Consider the following 20967-nt stretch of genomic DNA (forward strand, 5'->3'; position numbering starts at 1 on the left):
GAAATTGCGATTCCATTATATGTGCTATAATATTTTTATAGACAATCCAAAAAGTTTGGGAAAAAGAGAAATTGTAATAGAAATATACAATCACATATAATTTCGTGATTTATTATATTCGTAATAATAATAAAAATCTAATCAAAATTAACTCGATTATTTAAGTTTTGGTTGCCTTTCCTAATCTATTTGTATCTATACAGTCCCTCTTTATAAAGGCATTGCTTTACAATTCGGATATTGAACACACCTCTTGTTAGATATAAAGTAATGTTAGTTATTCTTATTTGATACATAGCACATTATCGTATATTATCGAGGCTTCTGATATTGTCATCAGTGATCAGGGGAAGTATCAATCAAATTACATGGCCAAAGTCTGATTAGTCTTATCTGTGCAAGCAAATGTTGGTCCGAGCTTATCGCATATCAATCCTAATAGCAGCTGTCGCAGCAGCGTTATCACCGAATCATGCCCCCGAGAGTTCGATGTCAATATGTAAGCATTTCTATTAGCCGGCTATCTGGAGTTATCCTAACCATTGCGAAAAACCCGTCCCATCCCCAAGAAACTCGGTTGCCGGTTCATTTGGGCAAAAGCTTTCCATTTTCCTTCATACTTTTCTCTCTATTATTATTATTATTTTTTCTTTTTGCTACCCCATTTCCTTTTTTCCGTTTGACCTAGACATGTGTAAGTAAGCACATGTGCTGGTGTGTGTATATGTGCATGTGTTACATAAGTATTTGTGCCCTGTTTGCAAAATACGCACATTTTTACCCAATTGACATTTCAGCTAATAGCCTTTGCTATCAGCGGCACGGAAGTGCTGGGCGGGACTGAAACCGACTCGAGGCAGAAACCTTTCCCAGTTTCCTGTTTCTCGATTGTTGGTTGTTGTCCTGCCTTCCCAACGGCAAGCGACCAACAAACAAAGGCCCTCGCTGCCACTGTCTGCCTCTGTATGTGTTTCTATGTTCCCTCTCTCTCTCTCTTTCTCTCTCCCGCTCGCGCCATTTCTTTGCCTCTCTTTCTGTTTCCTGACATTTCGCTAATGGTGTGTGCGCTATAAAGCCGGCTAATGCCCGTAGAACCCTTTCACTCTGCCTTCGCTCATTCTCTCTCTGTCACTCTCACTCTCTATGGCTCTCTATGGCCCTATAATTGCTGTCCTTCGTCTGGGCATGCGAAAAAATAAGTTGTAAGTATTGAACACCGCCTACCCTCGGTGCCTTTCATAAAAGGCAACAATGGTTCAGCAAAGCAGAGGTCCTCAAAGGCTTTAGAGAGCACAAAAAAAAACGAAAATAATTGAATGGAAAAGTAACAGTTTGCTGCATTTATATACATATTATAGATATATGTATGTAGCTCGGCTGATGGATGGATGGTGAGCTAGAGCTGCTCAGGATCCGAACGGAACCCCGGCGAGTGTTGTCATGGCCAATGATGTGTATGCTACAATAATTGCGGGTTTTCCGCAGGCAGGCGACAATTGAAACGGTTAATTGTCAACTCAGTTTGGCAAACAGCAGCAATTGAAATTTGACACATTGTTAATCATGGGCATTTTTTAGGAAATTTCTAAATATTTCTACCAAATAGCATTATATACTTTCAAATAGTCTTTTATAGTAGTGCAAATCATGAGTATTCTATGGAATTCGTATATACAAATATGTATATAATGTATATAAATATTATTCTAGACAAACCAGCTCTCAGAATTTAGGCGCAGGTTTGTTTCTCATTCCACTAAAGCCTCTTTAAGCATTTTGACCAAAGCCCCAAAGGCAATCAGGGAAACTCAATTACGAGTAGCTGCCAAAGAGTGTACTAGATAAGGGGCCAAGAAACCGGGACTACGGACAGTACCAAGACGTAACGCAACAGTTAAATGGGTCATTTGGTCTATTTATCATTTTTGACTGGGCCTGTTTTGAGCAGCAGTTGGTCATTCAATTTGTGCCCTGTAACTGGCAGCAATCAATCAAAATGCGCAAATCGCAAAAAACAAAAAAAAAAAAAGAAAAGGGGGAAAAAAGGGAAAAGCACAAATAGACCGGATCAGGGCCTGGCTATCAACCCTTTTGTTTGTTGGGTACTACAATCTAAACACGTGAAATTGGGTAATCGTTTGTGCGTCCAAACAGGACAGACAGGACAGAGTCAATTCAGGAACAGCTCAAAGTTGTAAGTCCTTAAATCGATACGGGCAAGACAAATGGACCCATTTGCCAGCAGCTGGCCCCGCAGCCATTAAAATGTTTGTATGTACATATATATTTGCCTGCCAAATAAATAAATTTGCGTCCACTGGATGCTGTAACTCAATTGAAAAATGCCATTGTAATTGAAGCATTGATAAAAATATGAAAATATTAAATAAATTGTATATGCAGATATCTCAACGTTTACATGAATAGTTAATCTGATTTGATCTTGGGAAATGCCGCCTGTTAACCTGTAGCTCGATTGTATCTCCCTTTCCCTGTCTCTGTCTCTATCTCTATCTCTGTCTCTTTCTCTCTCTCTCTCTCTTTCAATGTTACTCTACAGACTCTTCATTTAGCTCAGGTGATTTACACTTTTTGTGTGGGTTGAATTGTCTCGCCTCGTTGCATGAATAATGCATTGCAATTTAAAAGCATTCTGTAAGTTTCAATCGTAACATTTTCATCATAGCCATCATTATTATCATTGCCATTCTTGTTCCAATTGTTATTCTCATCATGTTGTTTCAACGTTTTGAATTACAAATTTATGCATCAAGTTCTGTCTAGTTGTAACTTTGCTGCTCCGCGCCTTCATTTATGAAAATACCAAATGCGAAATGCAAACTTCAACAATTTTGTGTTTTTCCATGGAATTTTATTTTCCCTCGGACCAAAATGAATGGAAAACAAAAATATCTATGATTTAAATTTATACTAACTGCAATTATCAAACTTTGTACCAACGAAAACAAAAAGAAGCTGAATATGAGAGTCTATATACGAGTATATTGTTATATAATAATTTATGAAGCGCTATAAAAAAGGCCAGAAAATTTTTGGGGTACCTTAAATCTGTATAAAAAGGTTTTTGCGGCAAATTTACGTTTTAAGCAAATTAATTTAAAGTAAATGTGTTAGGTTCGAATATTTGATCTATGAAAATTAAACGTTAATAAAACGGAAACTAAAGACCGATTCGTTATAGCAGATAACGTTATAGCAGATGATTAGCATTTGGGACGAAATGACGAATCAAGAGAAGATTCAAACAGAAGCTGACACCATGAGGAATCCTATTCATTTTAATGAAACTACTAACGTCAGCCTTTGATATAAAACATATATTGATACATCAACTTTTTCTTTAACTTGGATATTAAGACTCAACCATCCGCTCATAGAAATAGTTCAATTTAATTCCATTTGGTCAACCAGAGCGCATATGAAGCGTGAATATGAACTTAACGCTAAATAAAGCAAAACCACAGACAACTGTTATCCATTTGCCAAATTGAACATTTTCTTGTGAAACTTTTGTTTTATATTTATATACATATTTCATTTTAACACGCCGACGAGGCGGCGCCTTGTGGAAAGAAAATAATAAATTCGAAGCAAGCAAATAACATTTAGATGACGATTTTGGGTCCAATGCTCGAAATGATATTATACTTAGTTATTAAAAACAGCACGAACAGCAAAATATCGAAGGCTCAATCTAAGGAAATTTTCTGTGGATCAGATGGAAAGTTGAGAATTATTTTGTTACAGATAGAAAAAGCTAACTTGTCTTGATGATCCCTTCTGTTTCCTGGCAGAATGACCCTCAACTTGTTCCTTCGATTTTTTGCCACATTTTGGCAACTTTCGTCTGTCATATAAACAGCAGTATATGCTGCAGCAAATTGTCAAAAACATGCCCATGATTAGGATTAGGCCAATGCGCACAAGCCAAGTGGCATGCTCGTAGTCTGTACCCAACCAGGAGGCTTGGTAGACTTGATCTATGGCTTGTATATAGCGTACGTAAGCGCGTATGAGCAGGCCATTCGGATGCTGCCAGAAGGGCATTGGCTCTATTTCCTGCCATTTGAAGTTCGCCAGTTCATGTAGCTCCTGAACGTTTTTGCCTATTGGCAGCTTCCGGAATACACCGTCCTTAACATGCAAAATTGTGGGCAACTCATGCAAGGAAAAGCGCCTGATCACGGTTTCCGAATACTCCAGCTTCATGCTGGCAACAATCATGTCGCTCTTCTCCAGCTGCTTCTCGTGAGCGAACTTGCTCCATGCACGCTCAAACTTAATGCAAGCCATTATCAGCGGCACACAGAAGCCGATCATCCATTCGCCCTTGAGCGTCAGATCCCACGAGCTCTCATCCAATATATATTTCTCGTTTCTTGGATTCTCACTCCACACACAAGGCTGCAGTTCGCCGACAACGTCGCAGGCTACCAATAGGGCAGCTAAGTACAACGTTTTTTGCCAGATTTTCATGTTATTCGGTTATTCAAAAAGATTCGATAATTCAAAAAAAAAAAATAAAATAAAATAAATTGTATAATATATGTATATACATAAATGTAAATACATATGTAATATGTGAAGCAGAAGGAATAAAGTGAGTTTGCAAGGCCTCCTCATTACAGAAAGGGATGACAAGTGCTCAATGCTTGAACTTTGGTAAACATGAACAATTTAGTGTTAGTTGTATTGATTAATAATATTTTATTAACTGAAAATATTTAGCTAAATTCAGAAGACAATTTTGACAATGAAGAGGTAAAAGTACTACTATATTTAATTTATTTTATTTCTTATTCTTTTATTTTATATTATTGTATTTATTATTATTTTTTTTTTATATTATTTTATTTATTATTATTTGTTTTTTATTTATTAATTTTTTTTATATCTGTGTTGGGTTTTTTCAGTTTTAAATAATTATACACATACCAGACATTTAAAAAGCACAGAGCTTTAGGAATCTTAAAATATTAAGAATGCATAGAATCGGGTCGAAGGCTCCTTAAAACACCTCATACAGCGCGAGCAGGATTATTAGGATTAAGAGTACACCATTTTGGGATTTGAATAGCAAGCGAGTTGATGAATAGCAACGGGATTGGGAAATAAGATTTCTGAGTTCAAAATGTTGAACTATGGGATGGTGCTATCTTTAGCTGTAGAGGGATACGTGCGCATGGCCGACTAACTGGAGAGCAAATGACTATTCGATGCACTGGCAACCTGCGGCCAGGTAGCGCGAGGCCAAATTGCTGCCACAGAGACCCATGTCAATGGCGACCTGAGACCTGAGACCTGTGCTCTGCGCCCCGCGCCCTGAACTCTGACCCAAGGCCCAGATGCATTGTTTGAGAAACGCTTCGCATTTTCAATATATAGGTATTGTCAGTATTATGATGGATTTTCTGCACATGCCAGAGTTAGGGTCATATTTGGCTCTAGATTTTCCCACGGTTACAGAAGCGCGCTAAACCTGCAGCCATCACCTGTGTCCTTTCACGTTGAGGATACCTGCAATTCTCGGATAGACCGTGACCATTCGCAGCGCTTAAGGCAACCAAAGGAAGGTAAATACTTATATTTAATTTTGTCAAATATTCCCAGACATCTCACGCGCGCTTTTCATGCTCTCTATTCTTCTTGCTCCGTCTGATTCAATTTTCATACACAGAAGCCCCTGAACTTAGGATCTTTACATCTTAGGATATATTGGTTTATTTTTCTACTCATTCACGAAGGGGATTTGAGCAATGTCCGTCTCGATCCCCCGTTAGGAGCGTGAAAATGGATGTGCAACTAACTTGGTTTTTAATATATCTAAATAAGAAGGCGCGGTGGACTCTATAAAGTATGTCCCCTAAATCTGAGATGTATATCTGAAGATATATGTCGGGCCCTGGGTATCTCTTAGTTGGGCAGTCACAATTACTTTATGTTAGAGGATATCACTTTTTTTTGCGACCTTTTCCATGTTGACTGGAGCAGTCTTTCTAAAGAAAAAAAAAAAAAAGGAAGGCAATAATAATAGGTGTTGAGGCAGCATTTTCATGTCTAAGATACATTCGTAAGCCAAACAAACTTACCAAGAACAACAAAACGCGGCCAAATTTTCATAGTGAAGCGCAAATACCAGCACCACACCAATTAAATGTAATATTGCTTGTATTACTGTTAGGAATAATCTGTTAAAAAAAAAAAAATAAGAAAAATATGATTAGAAGGATTATTGCCGAATACCCAGATACCGTCTAAAATATTTTAAATTCTTAGTGTGAACGGGAAATTAAAAAAATATGTTATATATGATTGAAACGATAAGTCAAAAGGTATTCAACATGGTTATTTTCCAAGCAAAATTTTCATAAATTAATTTTGATATATCATAGAACATATTTTTGAACATCATATTAGCAAATTTGAAACAAAACATAATACTCTTCTTTCTTTTAAATTAATAATTATTATGTATGTAGTATGTTTTAATAAACCCACTTCTATATATTATTATACATATGCATGAGCCATAGAATTATATTAAATAATAAGTACATATATCGGAATTTTTTTGATGCACTGAATTTAATGTTCGTATATACCCATTAGGCAGGGAACCATTCTGAGCGAGCATCAAATAAAATATCGCCCCATTAGTGGCGTAAATTATATTCACTGCTGAACACGAATGAATGAATGTGAAGCACGTGAGTCTCGCAAATAATGTTATTCCAGATAGGCATGCCGCAAACGCGTATTTTGGCTTCGTTTTAATTAAAGCGGAACCCAAAGCTATGCACCACGCACTACGCACTACGCACCACGCACTACGCACTACGCACCACGCACCACGCACCGCGAGCCACGAACCACAGCCTACGAGCCATGCACCACAGGGCGACAGCCGACAAATGACAACCGCAGTGCAGTATGGAAACATGGTGCTAATTACAAATCGCATTCATCAATTTAATGTCACATACCACCATAATTTAAACCTCACAGACCGGATGTCGCAAGAATGGCCGCCACTCAGGAAACTGGTGAACTGTTCCACAATAAACAACATGAATCAAATTCTACTGCAATTTCAAATATTTCATTGTATTACCAAATATTGTATCACAATAAGTTTGTAGTTGATCAATTTTCCATTGGAAGAATTTTGAAAATTAAAATACAAGTATGAAAGATCTAGTAGAGGATCACCGACTAAGAATGGTTTTTAAGACTGTTGCACAACTCCTATGTTAGCGGTACTATTTAGCAAATTGCAGACGTAAGAAAAAATATTAGCGCTTCTAAGTTATTTTCAAATGTGTTATACATAAACTAAATTAGTTAATTATCGTCTGGAATTTATGCATATGTATAACGCCAAATATAAATTCGTCTTGACAGGAGCATATGTCTTACGGTATACTAGAATCAATATTTTACATATGTATTTCAAATACTACCAACGACTAAAAAACAATAATAATAATCATAATATTAGTTCCATAACTAAAATTTATTCATACAGTACACGTAACCATATCTAAACCGAATTAAGCCGAATTTCTTCCTCCTTTTTCTAAATAAATAAAAATCATTAGAACTAGTCAATAAATAATACGTCAAAATAATTAACTGCATATATATATTTAATAGTGCCATATTTGAGAATATCTTTTATTTATATTCAATATATTTGCACCTAAAGTCTAAATGGATATTGGATTATTTGTGGTCCCTATCCATATCATTCAGGTCAAAATGATGATGTCGACAATATAACTGATGCAAATAATACAACTGATGTAGATTAGTGTGTTAGTGCGGAGGCAATTGTTTGTTTTTAATATTATTTAATCTTAACGAGCACATACGGGACTTGAGGGTCTAGTTTAAATGAATTATTATTGTTTTCGGTTTAAGTTAATGAAAAAGAATTTTAGTTATAGGAGTTTAAAACTTTTGGTTTGTTTGGTTTAATAAATTTGTTCTTGTTTGATCTCTAACAATCTGTTGCTTTTAATTTAATCTTATAATGGTTGCCATTTAATCCATTAAGAAGTCATAACTAATATAAGTATTATAATAGATAATAAACAAGAAAATTAATATTTGAAGGAAGTGCTCGATATATCGATATTATCGATTTTTCTCTAAAATATCGTAAATATCGATACTACGAAATATCGATTTTTTATTACTTTATTTGTGACTAAAAATTAGGTACCTATGGCCTAGATATGGTATACGCGTTTATAGATATATAGTTTATAGATACACTTCGCGTCATCAGGTTAGCGCCCCCCTTACACTCATTTTCTTTTACGTTTTTCTCTTTGCCTATTGCACGCAACTTCTTGGTTTTTTTTTTATTTCATTATCATCATATGAGATGTCTCTCATACCAAAAAAAATCGCGAGTGAAAACCCGTTATGTTTTATTTTCTATTCTTTTCTATTTTCGCAAAAAATGTGTGCACTTATTTTGCGTCATCAGATTAGCGCCCCCAAATGCAATTGTAATTATCTTGCTTATTTTGGCAATTACACTCACCAAATTTTTTGTGAAGCTCAAAGCATTCAATATATTTATAGTATGGGTAAAGAAACAGTTTTATCTTTGGTTGAAAATCAAAGATTGAGGCATACTTTGAATCTAGACTATGCAACCATAAAATTGCTGAAAAAACAGGAAAAAACAGAAAACTAAGTGGCAATTTTCTTACAAATAGGGAAAACTATGGAAAAAACTATATAAGCGGCAACAATCAAGCGATTTCAAAAGGAAATAGAAGAGCATTAGTTCGGGAAGCTTTGAATTCCCATGAATCGACCACGAAGATTAGGGATAAAATCGGTGTTAAGACGAGCTTATCAACGGTCCAAAGAGCAATAAGGAAAGTTAATTACCTAAAGAAACAGAATGTAAAAAAAAAGACACCAGTCGATATGCTGAGAAAAGAAATACGCATTAATTTTGGCCGGGCGAACATGACGTGGTCTATCCAATGGCAGCATGTTGGCTTTTCTGATGAGAAAAATTTAATTTGGAAAAAACTGATGGCTAAATTTATTATATCCATGACCTACGTATAGAAGAACATTATTTGGAACGGTTTCCAAGCCGTTGCGGCGGCGGGGTGGTGTGGCATTGATGTAGGGTGCAATATCTTACTACAGCGCTTGTAAGCTCCAATTTTTGACATCGCGCATGAACGCATAGGACTATAACACCGTGTTTAAAACTGCGGTTCCGCATTTCTATAACCTGTCTGAAAACCGGCATTAGATTTCCCAGCATGATAATGATCCAAATCCAAATCCAAATCCCTGAAGTCCTGGATTCAGGGCCAAAAAATTGATCTCATGGAGTGGCCACCATACTCACTCGACCTTAATATCATTGGAAACGTCTGGGGATGGTTGGTCAGGAAGTATATGAGTCCGGAAAGCATTATAGTGCAAAGACAGAGTTAATCGAAGGTACTGAACACGCTTGGCCAACCATATCCTTGAATAATATTGAACAACTTTATAATTCCACTCCTAATCGAATTTTTGAAGTAATTTCAAACAAAAAACGGCACTACGCACTACTAATATTACTTAAAAATAATAATAGCTTAAAATACGGTGTTTTTTTTGGTCATTAACTTAAATAAATTGAATTTAGCGCAGGGGGCGCTAATCTGATGACCAAATTTTTGTTACATGTTTTTTTGTACATTTTACAAAAAGAATTATTTAAAAATAATCCTTATTGTTACAGTAGCCATTCTTTTTGTATTTTAAAGATAAATAAATGGAGTATAATATAAATATATCATTCAGGTCAAAATGATGATGTCGACAATATAACTGATGCAAATAATACAACTGATGTAGATTAGTGTGTTAGTGCGGAGGCAATTGTTTGTTTTTAATATTATTTAATCTTAACGAGCACATACGGGACTTGAGGGTCTAGTTTAAATGAATTATTATTGTTTTCGGTTTAAGTTAATGAAAAAGAATTTTAGTTATAGGAGTTTAAAACTTTTGGTTTGTTTGGTTTAATAAATTTGTTCTTGTTTGATCTCTAACAATCTGTTGCTTTTAATTTAATCTTATAATGGTTGCCATTTAATCCATTAAGAAGTCATAACTAATATAAGTATTATAATAGATAATAAACAAGAAAATTAATATTTGAAGGAAGTGCTCGATATATCGATATTATCGATTTTTCTCTAAAATATCGTAAATATCGATACTACGAAATATCGATTTTTTATTACTTTATTTGTGACTAAAAATTAGGTACCTATGGCCTAGATATGGTATACGCGTTTATAGATATATAGTTTATAGATACACTTCGCGTCATCAGGTTAGCGCCCCCCTTACACTCATTTTCTTTTACGTTTTTCTCTTTGCCTATTGCACGCAACTTCTTGGTTTTTTTTTTATTTCATTATCATCATATGAGATGTCTCTCATACCAAAAAAAATCGCGAGTGAAAACCCGTTATGTTTTATTTTCTATTCTTTTCTATTTTCGCAAAAAATGTGTGCACTTATTTTGCGTCATCAGATTAGCGCCCCCAAATGCAATTGTAATTATCTTGCTTATTTTGGCAATTACACTCACCAAATTTTTTGTGAAGCTCAAAGCATTCAATATATTTATAGTATGGGTAAAGAAACAGTTTTATCTTTGGTTGAAAATCAAAGATTGAGGCATACTTTGAATCTAGACTATGCAACCATAAAATTGCTGAAAAAACAGGAAAAAACAGAAAACTAAGTGGCAATTTTCTTACAAATAGGGAAAACTATGGAAAAAACTATATAAGCGGCAACAATCAAGCGATTTCAAAAGGAAATAGAAGAGCATTAGTTCGGGAAGCTTTGAATTCCCATGAATCGACCACGAAGATTAGGGATAAAATCGGTGTTAAGACGAGCTTATCAACGGTCCAAAGAGCAATAAGGAAAGTTAATTACCTAAAGAAACAGAATGTAAAAAAAAAGACACCAGTCGATATGCTGAGAAAAGAAATACGCATTAATTTTGGCCGGGCGAACATGACGTGGTCTATCCAATGGCAGCATGTTGGCTTTTCTGATGAGAAAAATTTAATTTGGAAAAAACTGATGGCTAAATTTATTATATCCATGACCTACGTATAGAAGAACATTATTTGGAACGGTTTCCAAGCCGTTGCGGCGGCGGGGTGGTGTGGCATTGATGTAGGGTGCAATATCTTACTACAGCGCTTGTAAGCTCCAATTTTTGACATCGCGCATGAACGCATAGGACTATAACACCGTGTTTAAAACTGCGGTTCCGCATTTCTATAACCTGTCTGAAAACCGGCATTAGATTTCCCAGCATGATAATGATCCAAATCCAAATCCAAATCCCTGAAGTCCTGGATTCAGGGCCAAAAAATTGATCTCATGGAGTGGCCACCATACTCACTCGACCTTAATATCATTGGAAACGTCTGGGGATGGTTGGTCAGGAAGTATATGAGTCCGGAAAGCATTATAGTGCAAAGACAGAGTTAATCGAAGGTACTGAACACGCTTGGCCAACCATATCCTTGAATAATATTGAACAACTTTATAATTCCACTCCTAATCGAATTTTTGAAGTAATTTCAAACAAAAAACGGCACTACGCACTACTAATATTACTTAAAAATAATAATAGCTTAAAATACGGTGTTTTTTTTGGTCATTAACTTAAATAAATTGAATTTAGCGCAGGGGGCGCTAATCTGATGACCAAATTTTTGTTACATGTTTTTTTGTACATTTTACAAAAAGAATTATTTAAAAATAATCCTTATTGTTACAGTAGCCATTCTTTTTGTATTTTAAAGATAAATAAATGGAGTATAATATAAAAAAATTTCAAAGATGGAGCTCTGATAGTTTAGATTTTATTTAGCTTTGAGGTTGAGTGTAAAGGGGGGCGCTAACCTGATGACGCGCAGTGTATATATATATATATAGTAGTATAGATATATAGTAGCTTGCACATACTATCCACTTAAAGTCTCGAGCCTTAAGAATGGCAGTATATTTTGCGTTCACACATATAGACGGACGGAAGGAGAGACGCAGGACGGACATAGCATACCAACGAAATTCCTAGCTCGTTTCTTAAATGAGCATACAAATGCGATATAGTTTAATGTAGATAATGCTTCTACAAGATACTTCAGCTCAAGCGCAGTTAGTAGAACGCAATCTTATGCATGCGTATGTATGGGGACATAGAAGAAACGTAGAATTATTGGAAGATTAGCTCTTTGCGAAGATCAGGCGACCTACAAGTCGAGCAGCCTCGTTTAAGGCACTCAGAATTGGTATTATTAGAGAATTAGTCAGAAATAAAAATACATGATCAATTCAAAAGGTTCATTTCCACAAGTCATTTATGCATTTTACAAATATCCAACAGCTCTCAACACCAGGAAATAGTAATACTCTAACAGCTGCCCAAATACATTGGATTAACAGATCTATTACGGTTTTCATTAATGTTAGACATTGTATTATTAGACTTATTAGCAACACAATTAGTTTAATTATAGCGAAAAGCTTCTTAATTATTAGCAGCAATATATTGCCACGTTTCTCCACCATAACAGATATACATTCCTTTATTCCTGCGATTAGTTGGCCAAGTGGGCTGTTTTCATATAGGCACTTTATAAATTCATATAATGCTAGCCCAATATATTTAAATAAGTGCATAATTGCGAGTATCAGGCACTTAAATATCATCAACGTAAAAATGGCTGCTACAAGCTTTAAAAAAAATTGACCATCCATTGCCAATGATTTTCCTTTTGCATCGCAATGAACACTTAGTAATACCAGCGCAAATAGAACCAAGAAAGCCATTTCGATTGAATTCTGTAGCTTTCAATAGATGTTTATTTAAGACTGTCGCACAACTTCGATGTTACTATTTAAATGTTACTATTTAAATATATGTTACTATTTAAAGAATCGAGATTTGCTATACTTATGTAACTTTGCATAGCAAATTGCAGACTTGCGAAAAAAATACTAGCGTTTCTAACTAAGTTGGGTGTCATTTTCTCAGGTGTTATACATAAATACGATTACTTAATTATCGTCTGACATTTATGCATATATATAACGGAAAAAATAAATGCGTCTTGACAGGACCATGTGTCTTACGGTATTCTTGAATCAATATTTCACATAATTCAAATACTACTAACAAACAAGGAACAATAATAATAATCATAATATTAGTTCCATGACTTAAATTTAGCTGTGACTATGCTTGTCTAACCGTTTTTCATACGGAACACGTAACCACATCTAATTCGAATTAGATCGATACTGGTAGCGTATGCCTCAGGAGCTATAAAAACGAATTTTCCCCCTTTTTGCCAGCTGCAGTACAATATTTTTGAGCATGAGAGTTTTATTTGTAGCTCTACTTTTTGCAATTGTTACATCCGAGACTCATATTAAAAAAACTCCGCATTCGGAATTGAGTAATGGCGCGCAACATCATCATCAAAGTCGTCCTCTTAGGCGCAATACTCAATTAAAACCCGACAACGACAGAAAACTAATCATTTCCGGTTCAAATGAATTCGATTCTGACAACATTCCGAATATCCCAGTTCATCGTCGAATAAGATATAGACCACCAAAACGAAAACGACCACCAAGACGACGAACAACACGACGAACAACACGACGAAAAACACGACGAACATCACGCAAACCAAAACGGCGAAAAACCAAAACCACTACAACAACAACAACCACAACGACAACTACAACTACAACTACAACTACAACCCCAACAACAACAAAAAAAAAAAAAAGAAGAAAAAGAAGAAAAAAAAAAAAGGATAAACCGACCGATTATACAACTGATGTAGATAATACAACGGATGAATATGAAACTACTGATGTAAATGATACAACTAATGTAAAGGATACAACTGATGTAAATGATACAACTGATGCTGATAATACAACTAATGTAAAGGATACAATTGATGTAAATGACACAACTGAAGCTGATACACCAAAACCCACGACAAAATCATTCTCTGAAGAGTTCGCAAGTTTTGAAAATAGAACCGGAACAACGGAATCATGGAAAAGACCATCTGAGCCTCCACCGCAAGATATAGAAGAGCCTTTAGTGAGCCAGATGTCCGATATATTACTGGACTTTATTGGTGGAGGTGGTGGAAACTGCTTTTCTGATATCATAGAGGATCAACTGAGTAGGTCTATTGATTTACTAGATGTTTTAGATATGTGCACGGATAAAGAAGAGCCATCTCTAAAAAGTACAGAGGACTACCTTAGACGTGAAGTTCAAAAAATAGTGCAAACAATAAACCGGTTTATGATTAAGTGTAAGATACGGAAGTTCACTTTTGTATGTTTCCCACCTACATTGATAGCGCTTGGCTTTTTAATTTATGTAAATATTAAAATATCGCATCATCTGTTCTGGAAGAACATAAAACTTTATAGCCGATGCAAACGACGTGTAGTGATTGAGCTTTTTACCTTGTCACTTCAGATCGGCGGCGATGTGGCCGTTTGCACATATTTAACCATATTTAGACAAAAATTATTCGGTTAAAAAATTTAAAAGTGTATTTATAATTTAAATAATAATGTGAAATATTTTTAATCAGATGCATATGACTGTAAAAAAGAATTTTAAAATGCAAAATTGAAACAATTAAGAAAGATTTAAAACTCGTTTCCGAATCTATGTTTTTGAATAACTTCACAGCTTATATCTAGCCTAAACTTATAAAAATTATTGTAATTAAACTTTTAGAATGTAATAATTTCTGTCAAATGTTATATATATAGCAACCTACAAGTTCCTAAATACACGTTTTCAGATTTGTAGGAAAGAGAATGGAAATTGTATTGTAAAATAATTTAATATTAATAATAATATTAATTAAATTCGGCACGGGTTTGAATCGATAGCGTTTAATAATAACAAAAATGTTATCAAGTTTATTTAACTAAGTCAATATTAACCCTCTAAGACCCAAGAGTGACTCTAGGCACTTATTTTATTTTTAATTTAAAAAAAAATAACTAAGAGCTTTTAGTTAATTTGGTTAAATGGTAGGACTGTTAAAAACACTTGCCAAAATGCCCTGAAAAAGTTTCAAAGCTTTCGGACACAATAATCGGTACTTTTAATAAACATATGATCGAGTCATATGTTATTTGGCGTCAAAAATTTCAGCTGCTGCATATTGTCTTTTGAAGTGTTGATAAAAGCGAATTTATAAAACCTATTGAACTCAATATTTTTTTCGTGAAAGGTAAGGTAATTTACTATATAAATGAAGTTTAAAATGTGCGAATATGTTGAAATTGTGCTTTGTAGTATCATGAAAGTGATAAGAGCCTTGAGGCACTCTTGGGGCTCCACGGCAAAATTAGTTGTCAGCAGCTATTTCACAGCTGCTTGCATTTCTTGTGTGATTTGTGTGTGATTTTTATTTATTGTTGATTTCTGTTAATAGAAATTGTATAATGGCTTTGAAAGTTCGCTATAAATGGTCTGATTTGACGGATGAACAACTGCTGGAGTTGTTCGAATCAGTTCCGTCGGATGTGGATATGTCGAGTTTATCAAGTGATGGAGCAACACATATAGCGTTACCATCTTCTGGTGGCTTTAATGGGCTTAGTAAGCGTCAGCCAACATTCTTATTCGCTTGACGAAAACCGTTGAAAGTTTCAAACATCATATAATATATTTAGACAATTTTTACACATCGCTGCCTTTAATGGTATACCTTCGGGCAAAAGGGATTTATAGTTTGAGAACTGTTCGAGTAAATCGGATACCAAACTGCAAACTCCCAAACTATAGTGAAATCAAGGAAAAGTCAAGAGGTTTTTCAGTTGAGTACGTGGGTCCCTCACATGAAGTAGAAATTAGTAACGTACTGTGGAAAGACCACAAAGCCGTTCGGTTGTTATCGACCAATGTGGGCGTTAAGCCGTTTAAGAGGTCACATGCACAAGAAGAAATAGCAAAGACAGCTCGTTACGATAGAAAGTCGAAGCGCCATGTAGAAGTTGACTGTCTACAAGTTATTAGAGAGTATATATCACATAATATGCAGTCGCCAATTTCTCAGCGATCCTTACAGCCACAACTGAAACAAGGCACTATGGTCAAAAAGCCTGATATTTTGGCATAAAGTCTTTTTTTTTATGTATTCATAACTGAAAATTTAACTTATTTTTTGATTATAGACACATTAGATAAGAAAAAAACGTTTTTAAAAAAATTTTCAAATTAGTCATTTAAATTTGGCGCGCAACTAAAGTCAGCGGTTTCAATGCAAGCTTAAATTATTGGTATGCAACCTTAAAATTTATTAAGCTTTGTCATTGTTTTGAGCGTGATTGTTTAAAGAAAAAGAATATTGTAATCATGGAAAGTAAAAGCACAGGTATTTAAAATTAATGTTCAGTGTTAGTTTGTCAAGATTGTGAATGTTTAGCTGTGTATGTGCAATTGTTGTTGGTGTCTTTTTACAGGTGAAATTTAACAAATAGAGCCGTGTTTCGTGGTGTATTACTTGTTCTGAGCGCGCTTGAGCGCGCAACTAAAAACGACATGTTCAAGATTAATGTTTATATATTCGGAATTAATAAGTTTCCTCTGCCCCTTTTTGTTCCTTTTTGAATAAATTGACATGTTGCAGCCAAATATGAGTTTCGGCGCTTAACGTTGCTGGAAGTTTGGGACAACAACAAGCGCGATGATGGTGCACTTATCATATGGCTATTGGAAAAAGTAAACAAATCTGATCTCAGTGCTGCTCAGGTGGATATATTTACTGAAAAAATCAGGATTTTTCTGAATCATGTCAAAAAATATTTTCCGCAGTGCAATCGAATGTTGCAAAGATTTAAGGCTCGACACGCAAGGTGGCTTTCGCAGTCAATTAATTTGACGTTAGATGAAAATGTGACGGATCTGGCATCTTCATCTGCAATGGGTAGACCGAAGCTAAACTATTCAGATGCTGGAGAGCGCCTAAAAAGAAAGTTAGCATGTGACCTAGCATCGGATAATAATTTTAAAAATATATAAAATATTACTCGAAAAAAAAAGTTTGGATGTTCAAATCGCCCCCTTAAAGGATTATTTATATAAAAAGGGGGACAAAGAAGTTGTCATTAAATATGCTACGCAAATGACACTTATTGATGGCAAGGTGCTTAAAACCTTAACTGGAACGACATCCACTCAGTGCTGCCCAATATGTGTTGTAAAACCAACAGAGCTTCTGGAAACCACAGATTTTTATTCAGGAAACTTTGCCCAAGACCTGAAAGTCTTCAATACGGCGCGAGTCCATTGCATGCCTGGATTCGTTTTGTTGAATTCGTCCTAAATGTGTCATATAGGCTCGAAATTCGAAAGTGGCATATTAAGCAGGCTGACAAAATGGAAGTAATGTCTCGAAAAAAGAATATTCAAGACATGATGTGGAAACAAATGGGTCTCAATATAAACATGCCCAAGCAAAACGGTAGTGGCAATTGTAATGACAGAAACACAGCCAGAAGAGCCTTCTCTAATACCCGTTTGTTTTCATCAGTAACAAACTTTGATCAAGCCCTTCTACACAATTTCTTCGTGATTTTGATTAACATTTCGTCTTACTATTCTGCAGATGTTGACAAATTTAAGGAATTTTGTAAGAGCACATTTTCAATGTACTTTAGTATATATCCTTGGTACCCAATGTCTCCGACTGTCCACAAAATATTAGTTCACGGCTGGCAAATTATGAACTCATCCTTAGTTCCGGTGGGATGTTTAGGCGAAAATGCTTGAGAAGCTCGGAACAAATATTACAAAAGTGACAGAAAATCACATGCAAGAAAAAATAGCCGACTAAACACCATGGCTGATGTGTTTTATAGTGCAATGGATTCATCAGATCCGCTTATATAAAGCATATGTCTGAATAAAAGACAAAATCAAATCAAAAAGAAAAATCTTCCACAAGATGTCATATATCTTCTAAAGGCAGTATCTCCGCCGACCCAGAAAACTATTAATTTCGATCCGGAAACTTCAGATTCGGATTCTGATTTATATCACGAATCTGACTGTGAAGAGCAATATAACATTATTTTAGACAACAAGGAAGAAAAAAAAATGTATTAAAAAAAAAAAAAATATTTTAATTAATTAAAAATATTTTAATTTTATTTTAATGTGCTAGGGCAGGTGGCTGAAGACATGGGCCGATTAAAAAAAAACAAAATCCGAAATTCTATAAAAATTTAGCAAAAATATGTACCAAATTTCAAGGCTCTAACTTTAAAATTGGACTTTATGCCAAAAAATCCGACTTTCTGACCATAGTGCAAGGTCAAAAATGAAATCACCCAATAATGGACTTAAGGTGTGACCTTCTGAATCATTTTCCAGAGTGGTTGGATCGCAATACGGGAAAAATGTGGTGTAAGCACTGCAAAACTTCACAAACGCAGTGCATTTGCACAAAATGCAAACTGCATGTATGCTGCTCGGCCAGCAAAAATTGTTTTGCAGTGTATCATCGATACAAATAAAATGTATTAAATAAATAAAATAAAACAAAAATTTAAAAAAATCAATTTATGTGTAAACTATTTTTTTACCCTCTAAGGCCCAAGAGTGCCTTGAAGCACTTATTTACATTTCTCACCTTCCAGGTAAACGAAAGCTTCTATATTTTTTCTGAGTTCATATTTGAGTTCAGGAGCCCCTATTTACTTTAAAAAAATTATTCTAATTAATTTCTGAATTTATTATAGAAAGTAGTCTTAGGGGGTTAAATCATAATTTCGAGTCTCTAGCTGACGATTTTTGAATTGCCCATTAAAAGGTGTACCAGTATTTAACTATTAAGACGGTATCCTTTTAAGTACTTTTACTCATTTTTTAATGAATTATTTTAAATTGTTATGTATTCATTATGTATAGATTTTTTTTGAGCATTTGCATGTTTAACTTCCGGGTGAATATGTGCATATAACAACATCGCTATTTTATACAATATTTGGGCCGAATGTTTCTTAAATCTGGATTGGATTTTCATGTTTTTTTTTTTTTGGTTATGCAAGCTCATTTTGAATTACTTTCAAAATGAAAACATTATTTTAAATATCCCTCTCCTCTTGCGCGCAATCGCCTTAAAAATAAAGTTTGTCAAATCGTTTCGGCGAAAATCATTAGCATATAATAAGCAGTAGCTCCTAAATAACTGGTATCAGTCATCATCTCCGCCTAAAAATCACATGTTTTTGCCACGTAATCTACATTTTCAAATGTGCTTTGAATTTTACAATACATTATAGTATAAAAATCATCCAATTGAGCTTTTAGCGTATCAACGTTTTTCTTTACTCGATATAGCTTTAGAGATACTTGATAAGTACAAATATCGAAACCAAAATATCGAGTATGAAATATCGGTATCGGCGTACGAACATACTGGATATTAGAAATATCGATCTTTTTTAGTGTCCCTAGTTGTAGCGCCTCTTTAAAAGTTTCTATTTAGAATCAGTTTTAAAATTATACCTCCTAACGCTAGAGTTTCTAAATTTTACATTTAGATTTAGATACATTTGGATTTTTGTTATATTTTCGATAAAAAAATTTATCCAACTTTTTTTGACTATCAGCTTAAACTGGCTATATTGCGAATGAGAGTCATTAAATTCGATTAAATACCTCAACATTTCTTAAATAAAATTAAACAATTAACCACTCAAACGAGTATTGCCCAATAAATATTATTAGTTCATCAAAATGAAACATTCAGTTTGTATTAAGAGCACTTTTATTAGTTTTACTTAAGATCCAAATTAGCTGATGGAAAAACACTACTCATTAATGAGCAATACATAATATCGGATACAAAGGTTAACGCTGAACCTAGTAAACCTCGGGCACTTGGTAATTTACAAGTATCAGCTATTGTCGCATTTAAAAATAATATATTTTGCGTTATATCAATCGCTAATTTGTTGGCTTCATGATATTTCTCTACATTCCTTTGTAAGTTTTCATGGTTTTCCGACAGTTTTCGCTTAATTTCGGTGGCCGATTTCTGTATGATGACAAAATCAAATCGTCCTACCGGCGTTTTTGGACAGTCTCGCATTTTGGTTAAAAATTTGTCTGCTCTTTTTATTAGGACGTCGATCACAGTCTTATGACAGCCTGAGGATCTAAGCTTTTTATTTCCCTTCAACATTTTGAACAATGTTTTGTGCTTCAATAGGTCTATCTTTATAGAAACTTCAGGTATAAGAAACGCAGGGAAATCCATACTTTTTGCTAAATGTCGTTTACGCGAGCCATCTACACGAACAACCAAAAACAATGTTGCAAACAAAATCAGCAATGCCAACTGTCCACCCATTTCTACGCGAGGTCCGAATTTCAATGATCGCATATTACGAAACTTGTTTAATACCATGCTAAAAAATAAAATTATAATAATTTTAAATTAGTAAGATATGGTAAATTTAGATTTAGATGTGGTTCAAAGTGAATTGCATTATATATCACATTATTCATATTCTCTACTGAGTAAAGAATAATGAGAAGTCTGTAACAGAGGCATACACCGAACTAGATATATCAAGTAAAACTGAGTTAGTCGTGACGACTAGACGGTACCCAGAATCCTACGCAGATCTAAAATTCTACTTAATTCACACTTCTTTATTACAGACATTCAATGTGTAACATATATAATATATATTATTAAGCATCTAATATGTCAGCAATAAATTTATAATTTATCTCAATATATTTTGTGTGAAAATCATAAGTACACTTTTCAAAATACATATATGATCAAATGCTATAAGAGTAATAAG

The 20967-nt window shown here is 34.5% G+C and overlaps 2 protein-coding genes and 1 long non-coding RNA gene across 6 annotated transcripts in view; 2 read left to right on the top strand and 1 right to left on the bottom strand.

Annotated features, from left to right (window-relative positions):
• LOC108612786 (androgen-induced gene 1 protein) overlaps positions 1 to 18482 on the top strand; it is a 34654-nt gene extending 16172 nt beyond the window's left edge. Inside the window, exons 3-5 of one of the 4 annotated variants that reach the window (XR_016270061.1) lie at positions 4935 to 5594; positions 5699 to 16897; positions 16961 to 18482. The gene's annotated coding sequence lies outside the window, so the exon portion shown is untranslated. Of the gene's footprint in view, positions 1 to 4934; positions 5595 to 5698 lie in introns of all 4 variants that reach the window. The other 3 variants (XR_016270062.1, XR_016270063.1, XM_089468808.1) reach the window with 3 other exon arrangements.
• LOC108614700 (thioredoxin-related transmembrane protein 4-like) lies at positions 3318 to 4627 on the bottom strand. The gene is made up of 2 exons (XM_018008931.2): positions 3784 to 4627; positions 3318 to 3728 (listed from the first exon to the last, which is right to left on the bottom strand). The coding sequence occupies exons 1-2, from the start codon at positions 4495 to 4497 to the stop codon at positions 3711 to 3713; spliced, it is 732 nt and encodes a 243-aa protein (XP_017864420.1). The 5' UTR covers positions 4498 to 4627; the 3' UTR covers positions 3318 to 3710.
• Positions 18483 to 19506: 1024 nt separating the features above from the next.
• LOC149269384 (uncharacterized) lies at positions 19507 to 20895 on the top strand. Its single transcript, XR_016270070.1, has 2 exons — positions 19507 to 20760; positions 20819 to 20895. It is a non-coding gene; the product is annotated as an uncharacterized LOC149269384 (long non-coding RNA).
• Positions 20896 to 20967: the final 72 nt, after the last annotated feature.

This window comes from Drosophila arizonae, chromosome 4, assembly GCF_054131065.1.
Source record: "Drosophila arizonae isolate 15081-1271.41 chromosome 4, UAZ_ARI_1.0, whole genome shotgun sequence".
NCBI classification, from domain to species: domain Eukaryota; kingdom Metazoa; phylum Arthropoda; class Insecta; order Diptera; family Drosophilidae; genus Drosophila; species Drosophila arizonae.

Bases quoted from the DNA above. Each gene is read 5' to 3' on its own strand.
- LOC108614700 (XM_018008931.2), bottom strand. From the start codon at position 4,497: ATGAAAATCTGGCAAAAAACGTTGTACTTAGCTGCCCTATTGGTAGCC.